This window comes from Myotis davidii, unplaced genomic scaffold (genome assembly GCF_000327345.1).
Source record: "Myotis davidii unplaced genomic scaffold, ASM32734v1 scaffold641, whole genome shotgun sequence".
Taxonomy (NCBI): Eukaryota; Metazoa; Chordata; class Mammalia; order Chiroptera; family Vespertilionidae; genus Myotis; species Myotis davidii.
The window spans coordinates 688578-697793 of record NW_006293232.1 but is presented as its reverse complement, the minus strand read 5'-3'; the positions used below and the strand labels follow the sequence as shown (position 1 = coordinate 697793).

Below are 9216 nucleotides of genomic sequence, written 5' to 3'. Positions count from 1 at the left end.
CCCCCCCCCTCCCCCGCTAAGCAGACAGGAGAGGTGGGAAGGCTCTCTTGAGTGGTCTCTTCCTGCGGGAAATGCGTCGCTGGAAGCTCTCTCAGAAAGATATTGTTGCCTCGTCTATGGAAGATCAGGTTCTCAAGGAGCAAACTAATGTTTAATTTAGCACAAAGATAGCTCAGAAGAAGCTCTTTCCGGGGGCCCACGCCTGCGAACAGATCCGCACGCGAAGCGTCTAAGCGAGAAAAGGGAGCTCTCTTAGTGCAAAGGCTACAGGACTTGGGCGCAACCCCGGCGGAACCAAAGCCCCCACTGGTTGCTGCTCTTTCCTGTCTGTTCTTACGTCTGTACTTTGCACGTGCTCTTCACGCGTCTGTGAAACAAGCCGATGGGACAAGCCACTAGCACATACCTTTTGCAGCCTGAGATGACACGACGCAGTGTGGCAATCCAACGTGCAAGCCTTAACCGGGTTAACAAGTATCAGTCCACTTAGGTGAATGACAACAAAAAACATAGTCACCCCAGCTTCTCAGCCAGAGAATGGGTTTGTTTTTACATAATTCAGACTTCAGAGACCTCCCGAAATGAGCAATGTACACGTAAGCCTGGCGATCGTCATCCCAAAGACGCAGTACGGTACAAACTGGGTTCAATTCAGCCACTTCTTTCCACCCTGGTTACCATGATTCTACGAGATTACACTGTCTCCAATAGACTCCTGGTAAGTTATTAGCAGTTGCAGCAAACTTTCGCCTTAAGTACATTTTCTGAAAACAAAACAAAAAAAACCCTCAAACATGTAATTAACTTTCAAGTCAAATCCATCACAATTACCTGAAAATAAGTCTGTTGTACAATGAAGTCTGTGGGGCTTCATGTGGGTGAGAGTTCTTAGTGGGTTGGAAAAGATCCACAAATATAACTCAGCCACATTTCTGACAAAAGAGAGCTTTTTAAACAACAGTGTTAATGATTCCGTATTAATGGATGAACCTGTCATAATGACTCGTGGGACATTGTAAAAACAATACAAACCAAGTCAAACCAAACCCAACATGAGCTTGACATTACCTTTTCTAAGAATATTATCCCTCCCAAGGAAGGGGGGGTGGCGGGGGGACAAGTTTAAATGATGGGGAATAAACAAACAAACAAAATTCTGACTCCATCCTTTGCTCAGAGTGAGAACCAACACATGCATCCTTGCCCAAACACCACCCACCCAACAAGATTATTCTTACTCTAATCCTGTCTCTTCTTCATAAAAGCATTGTGTTTTGGGTTTAGATTGATCATCACTAAAACTTGCTTGGAAGGAAGCCTTGGCCAATTTTCCCCATGTTTCTCTCGGAAAGTCACATTTTCGGGGGCACTGAGGAAAGGTGGGAGCCCTAGCTGAGAACCACCGCGAGGCATAACATTTTCAACCCGCTCCTGGGGAAGAGGGCAAACTCGCATTGCCCATTCGCTTGCAGCTCTTTGCAGTGAGCTAATTGATTCTTCAGCAACTTGAGCCGGGATCTGGCTTTCAAGAGCATAAATTTAAAGCTCCACAGCTGGGAACTTCTAACTCTTTGTCATTCTGTGACCAGATTCACTTAAGAATTATTCATCAGTCTGAATTAATAATTCAGTTAAATGGTAAATTTGGGCTATTCAGTTCTAATGATTCCAAACTCTCAATAGATGGTTTAAATTTCTCATTTACCCACAAAGCCCACACGCCACACTTGCCGGGCAAATGAATGGAAACCCAGCCTCTATGCTCGAAGAAGTGAAAAGTCAAATAAACACTCACTCTGGCCCAATTCCAGATGAGGACTCCTAGAATCCCAGGTTTTGAAGAAATATTAATGGACCTTTTTCTCAAGAAGGGCACTATTCAACCCATTCCAGGGACACGTAAACCTAGCCCTGATGACATCTCCATATTAAACTACTTAGGGAAACTATGATATCCCTCACTAGCCATTTTAAGAAAATATTAAAGAGAAAAGCCATGTCCTTCTACTGGGTGCCCCTGACACATTCTGGAGATAGAATCCATGGCTGGGAAAAGCACGAATCTAACTTGAGTATGTCACATGTCAGATCAATAAAAGCAGCTAAAATTTACTGAGCCTCTACCAGGTGACAGGCAGTTACCTCACTTACTCAATGACCCTAAATAGTTCTATTACTATTATTCCATTTGACAAGTGAGGAAACGGAGGCAGAAGAGGTTAGCTAACTTAACCACGACAACATAGCTATTAAGTGGCAGCGTTCACCCAACCCCAGGCTCTTCACTGCTATGCTGCCTTGCCTCCTTAAACAGCCAAGTTTAACACTTCTGATTCCAACCCCACCCACTCTCTTTTTAGCCTGTCAATACTGAGAGGGAAAAGGCTACATCAAATTATTCATCACGGATACAGTAATTCTCATGGCATAGAAGAGCTACACCATACATAATTCTTTAATGAATAAATAAAAAAATTTCCAAACTTTAAAAGCATTCATATCCACAATCTTGATATGAAATGCCAGAACCTTCACTAAAACCATGAAGAGTGTAGCGCATGTACATTCTGTTGTTTGCCCATTTTCATAGCCATTCATTTGACAGTTGGTTGTGGTAGGGCCTGACTGTAGCCTTCTTCCAGTCTTGTGGAGCATGGGTGAACTTCTCACTTCCTTCTCGAGGAAATGAAACAGCTTTTGTTCTTTCGCATCTCTTCCTTAGATTGTGTAGGAATGGGTGGAAGCTGGCAGCCGTAAGTAGGTAGCCCACTAGCTATGGTCAGCATCCCAGCATCATGCCTTGACTCAGAGAGCAAAGGAACTGTTGGCTTTTCTCCTCTGCCATCTATTCCATGTGGTACCTTCCCTGCCCTGTGGACCAGACAGGAGAATCTAATATTCCAGTAAACTTTGGGGGAAGTAAACGATTGGTAACACATCTGCATTAAAAAGCAAGCCAGAAAGTAAGGAAATCTCAAAGACCATCTGGACTTGCAACCTTTCATACATTTCTACTCACATTTTTTTTTAATGAAATCACCTTTTCCAAGTTAGTAAACAAGCAAACTCATTTGACGGAAGATCAGTTTATACATCACGGGAACACACTTTTACCCGCAGGGCAATTCTTATTGGCCCTGGAAGGGCTCCTGAGTCTGAGAGGAGGAGTTGGTTCTGCTTCTTTTAGTTTCTCTTTTGTGTCTAGCTAGTATGCTTTTAAAACCATCTCCTTTGGAAGCCAAAGGCCATGTCATGCTGTATATAACTCACTGTGAATGGGAGAAGTGTGTAAATAGCAAGGCATTAAGCCGCTCAAGGGACCTGGAGATAGGTAATACAGAACACTTAGGCAATGTGCTATGAGAAGAGGCGGCTGGAGGGGAAATGTAATGCTTGTCTTCAAGTATATGAAAGATTATTATTGCTTCATAGATGCTGACTCCTCTGAGTCGTCCTTGCTCTACCATTTTCCAGGGCTTCTGACTGTACTCTTGCCAGAGCTCCTGACCTTCCCTGAAAAAGATCCACCCTACTTATGCTCGGAATGACTCAAACCCAACCACAGGGGAGTCAGGCTTCCTTCTCTGCCCCCAGACACCTAACAGTCATGGTTATCCACTCTCCGCTACCCCATTCCACATTCCACATTCACTCCCTCCTCACAGGCCCTCGTGGTGACCCACAGTCTCCAAAGAGCTCTCCCAGCCTGAATTTGAATCTCTCTCCTACTGGCTATCAACAGTGCTAATGCTTAGAGTACCTGTGTGCCAGGCACTATGCTGACTGATTTGCCAAAGAATATTAGCTTTATTTTACAGATGACGATCCTGCTGCTCCAAAAGAATAAAGTTATTTCCCCAAGCTCATATAGCTAGGAGGTGCGAAGGAAGGATCTGAACACACATTGATCTACAACATTTACGCATGAAATGCCTCCATTTACTGCATCCCTAAGTCTCAGTTTACTTAAAGTGGGGCAAATGCTGCTTACGCACCTGTTTGGGTTTTTGTTTGTTTTTTGGTAAGGCATTACATAAAATATGTAATAAAAGTGCCTTGTACATTGTACATTCTAGGGCTCAATAAATACTTATTCTTTTCTCCGTCTGACTTTCTATATCAGTTTTGGTCCATTCTACCTAATTTTGCTGTTACTTTATTGATATGGTCTTGATTAGCCTACTAGACTGTAAATATGCAGGAACTATGTCTTTTGCTGTATTTCTGTTCTCCGGCAGAGCCTGTTAGAATGTGAGGGAAATTAGCATGGAGGATGGAGAAGAAAACTTAGAATTATTTTCCTTAAACATGACCCCCGCCTATGAACATATGTAAGGGACTAGATTAAAGGCCAAGGAAGTAATAGAAGTAGTAGAAGCCACTCAGGATGGTTTGGATGGTTTAGCTGCTACACAGAGCAGAACTGGATATTTTTTTCAAATTTCTTTCTAGGATTTTTGAGACTAAATTGCAGTGATAAACACACATACACCATCACTAAAAACAAAAACCGGTAATCATGCTCACTCGTTTAGTCACATTTAATTGCTATGTTTCAGAACATTGGAAAACCCATGCTCGTCTTGGCACTTCCAAAAGGTGCACAGTATTAGGGAAGCCATACGGTATCAAACTTCAACACTCAGGAACATTGGATGGACATCACCTGGCGATGACATTATTTCAAAGAAAGCGGATGACTTCTCTCAATAAACAGCGGCCTAAACAAGCAAGACATATTGGTTGACATAACATCGCTTCGCTGTCAAAGCGAGCTTTCTGTCTGTCACTTTTTGAGAAAGGATTGTACCAACTTCTCTCTCCACTTGAACTCTTTTGCTTTTGTGAGATCTTTTAATTGTATTTACTTGAAAGAAGTAGTAGGAAGGTCCTGGAGAGATAAGAACTCTCCCTTTATTACTCTGCTCTGGAAAACAGAACAAAAATAGGTCGGTTCTTAAGGAAATGATGGCCGCATACATAAATAATGTAAACACTCCTACCACTGTCCTGGGAGGACATTTATCACACCGACAGCCACGGAAACGGACATCTGGCCAATAAACCGCTCCCGTGCTCAGCCCCCTCCTTACAGTGTAGAAATTTTGAGTTGCCAATTGGAAACTTTATTATTATCAGTCAAAAATAACCAGGGAACTCTGGCAATGATTGAACTTGTTTGACTTTCTTAAGCTAACAATTAACATTTTAGACTATTGTTGACAAAATATTTAACTTTCCCATACTGTGTGTGCAAATGACTTTCCTAATATTCCTTAGACACGCCTTTCCCCAGCTGCCCAGGTCCACGCAGGGACCTGTAAGAGGCGTGCATTCCGAGGCCCCAAACACTTTCGCAGCATAGTCCCTGCGAATTAGGACTTTCTGGGGCCTTCAGGAACACTTAAGCACACCGATATCTCCGTCTTATCTTGGCAGGACTGTATTTGAAGCACCAATCCCTCTATTTACAATAAAAGCTATTTCACCATTTCAAACACTCAGCTGAAAGGATACTTTGAATCCCTGGAAAAACTGGTATTATGACCTGTTGTTTCGTAGTTTATTATTAGAAATACGAGCAATAATGCCTTGCATTTCTGCAGTGCTTTAATTTTTCCAAAGCCTGTTCGGAAACACACACTCATTGGCTTCTCCTAACAACCCAGGGCCGTGTTATTGTTCTCTCTGCTTTACAGATGACTGTTAAGTGGCTTGTCCTAGGTCACCCAGCTGGTAGTGATCAAGCAGGCACAGAACCGAGGATGCAGACCCCTCGTCTGATCTGCTTTCTTTCCTCCACACTACATTAGAGAAAAGATAATCTCTACAGCCAAAGATGACTTGGAACCACTTATCTCTCCATCCTAGCAACAGCGTATGCAACAGAAAAAGAGCTTGTCTCAGGCAAAAGGGAAAGATTGATAATGCACCACGGAAGCTCAAACTGTGCTGTTCCTTGGACCAGCAATTACTCAGTTTTACAGTTCATTCAGAGATTCAAACATACTTCCCCAGAAAATGATTTAGTGCCGAAAGCCTGCTCCCAGTGGTTAGAAATGCAGATCTTCTTTAAGCCCTACAATCCGGGCCCTCTAAAAGGCCCTGTTCCTGCAGTCCCTGCAGCCATGGGGCTTCCCCTGATCTTGTACTTGAGCTAAATGAAGAAACTGGCTGAGTAAGGGCTGCAGATTTAGGCTGTCAATGTGGACAGAATTAGAACTGGCTTAGAGGTTATTCTTGCATTGTTCTTGCATCGTAGGCTATTAAAATAACTCAGACATTGTATATTTCTTGCAGTATAACACTCCTCAAAGTCAACACTACCTCGTGGAACACAAGTTCCCCTTTCACTGTCATTCAGATATTACCGACTATATACCAGGCATTGTGCTAGCAGGTAGGCAGGATACGGAGCTTTCAGATGAGGACACAGTGCCTATCTGACTTGAGTTGGTCAATATTCTCTGCCTTTCTCCAAAGGGTGTTTATGGCCACTTATGAGATACCAATTAATGGTTAAAGTGATACATTCAACACACCCAGACAGAAATAAATCCAGTTACAGACACCACCGCAATACAGTGAAGAAGGCACTCTGACACTTATTCTGCACAAAAGGCCCCTTTAAATTCATAGTGTTTTGGAAAATAAGAGGAGAAGGAGTGAAGCGAGACCTGCAGGTCTAAATGGGCTTGGTGAATCGCTCCCAGACGCCCAGACCCTTCGCACACAATGTTATCAGGTTAATACAGTACTTGCATCACCATCGCTGAGTGCCATGCTGAGCAACAAAGCACCAAATTTAGAAGCTAAAATGGAGAAGGGAATTTCCAATAACCAAGGGTGGGGGGTGGGGGGGTGAGTATTACCCCTTGCAATGCCACACATTTTCAATGAAAAACAACTATTAGAAATGAACTGTTTTTTGACCCCTAATTCACACAGCCCCTCTCATCATCACTGGCTGGTGGTTAGCAGAGCACACACGGATGGATTCCCGTTAAGAACAGGAGTGGGACAGCGGCCACCCTGCCTTCTGCAGCACTAAAGCCTTCCATTGGGAAAGGCCAGACACTGCGCTCTCACTTCCTCCCGCTGTGGCTATTGCTAATCGTAAAGTTACAATCACTGCTGAAGTTGGTTTCATTTCGCATCCCAAAACCCCCAAGTGAAAAAAAAAAAAGAAAAAAAGAAAGGCAGCCGCATCTTACTTCCAAGTGGGAGAAAAGCAAAAGCCAGAAGAACAGGCCATGAGCAGGCGCGCCGCCTTCCTTGCCGAGGCTGGGATGAGAGGGGCACATCCAGGCTTGGCACCCAGAACAGAGGTCAGTCTTCTCCACTGAGCAGGGCTGGGCGCCCCGGTCCCTGTATCATCCCCAGAAACACTTACCGGGAGACCGGGAAGCACACAAAGCCGTATTATTGGGAGACTTGCAGACAGATTATAAATTTACTGGGGACAATCGAGGCATTTAGATACTTTTGGCTGCAGATGCTGGTGACACACACATGCATACAAACCTCATTCTTCTTGCCATTGGAGTGACTTTCTCCGCCCCCCGCCCCCCGCCCCCCTCACCTCAGCATCTCTCCTCCACAAAGCAAACTCCCCTAGCTCTCAGAGGGAATTCCAGGGAGAGGTGGGGACAGAGCAGGTGGCAAGGAGAGGACATTCGTCTTTGAAGCTCTAACAGAACCCCACAAGCCAATTTTGCTCAAGGATAAAGCAGCAAACACTGGGCAATTTAACTGCTAGCAGTTATTTTTCATCTGGAGTCGGCGCCAGGGAGTTGCAGTTCTAGGCATCCCAAGCAAAAAGTTTGAGTGTGGCCCGGGGAGAGCACCCTCCTAGGCCCCTGAGTTTCTGGAAACCATCCCTACAGCGATAAGGGGAGCCCCAGAGAGGCATGCTATGGGCCCATCTGTAAGGTGTTCCCTGCCTAGAGCCCCTTTTCAAACTCCGTTGGAAAAGTTCAACGCAGCGCCCTCCTTCCTTGGGGCTTTTTGAGTACTTTTCGGCTGGCCTGGCTATTTCCTGTTGCTGACTTTCATTAGGGCTGACTTGGGCAAACTGGAGCTGTGCTGTGAGCAGACCCAGGATGCAGGAGCCCCACAGAGCTCAGAGATGGAGGGAGCTGGTGGGGCTGCGGGGCTGTGGGGCTCCACCTTCTCCCCAGAGGCCGGTGGCCCAGCAGCTTGGGGGAAGCTTGCACATGGCAAGCAGTCACCTGACCAGGACTGGCATCCAAAAACCAATGAGTCAAGGGATCCTCCCTCTGGGACAGGGTGGATCTGTGCCTCCAGGGGAAGAACTTCCAGCCAGGAACCTGATCAGAACTTTCAGGTTCGAAGCCCTGTCGCCAGAAGTGGCTGAAGACAAGCCACTTCCCAGGATGACAGCTTGTCCGCAGCCCCTCGGTGCCTGCCCACTTTAATGAACGTGGTCATTTGTCACTGGCCGAGGGTGGTGTCTATGAAAAGCAGCTTGGAGAGAGGGCTGGGGGAGGCTATAGAGGATCAGGGAGTAGGTGTCTGAAAACGATTCCCTCGCTGGTCTGGGGTAGTCCCCTCCACATTCTGTTTCGTACTGAGGGGACCCTCAGGCACCTCTGTGTTGCCCATCACCACTGGGTTCTCTGGAAGGGGACACCTCAAAGGCAGAAGGGGGAAGGGTCCGTTCAACTGACCAATGTTTTCAGGCTGAAGACTGGCTTGTTGGGCCTAATCAGAGCTGACGAGCCGAAGCTGGCGCATCCCCGGGACCTGGCCTCCCTCGGAGGCTCAGATGTTGCCGGGCTGTAGCCGCCTTCTCTACAAGCTGTGGCCTCCGGGAGCCTTTGAACACTCGGGCTTCTCACCGCGTCAGGAACACCCTCCACGTGGAGGAAAACCCGTGCGTGCGCACCCGCAGAACTTGCTGAGTAAGAGTATAAACCACACACTAGCACACCCATGGCCTTGGGGGCAGTCAGGTGACACCTGGGCCCTTCTCACCGCCGACCACTCCGCATCAGGCCACGGCGAGCTCTCCCCTCCCACTAGGCCACACGACCACAGCCAGAATCATGAGAAAACCAGGTGCCTTACCGCAATCAGGGCCGAGTTCCGCTGGTCCCCGGGGGTGGACGCTGGGGGTTGCTGCTCGTCCTCGATCCCACCGCCGCCACCATTATTGCCGCTGCCGAGCAGGTGCTGCTGGTGGTGGTGGTGATA

General features: G+C 46.4%; 1 protein-coding gene across 1 annotated transcript in view; it reads right to left on the bottom strand.

The window, feature by feature from the left end:
• The window catches only part of MAML2 (mastermind like transcriptional coactivator 2), a 369850-nt gene that overhangs the window by 359108 nt on the left and 1526 nt on the right, over positions 1–9216 (bottom strand). The window contains exon 3 of the mRNA XM_006766878.2: positions 9091–9216. This exon is cut by the window's right edge and continues 7 nt beyond it. Within this exon, the coding sequence (XP_006766941.1) occupies positions 9091–9216 (126 nt within the window). The remainder of the gene's footprint in view (positions 1–9090) is intronic.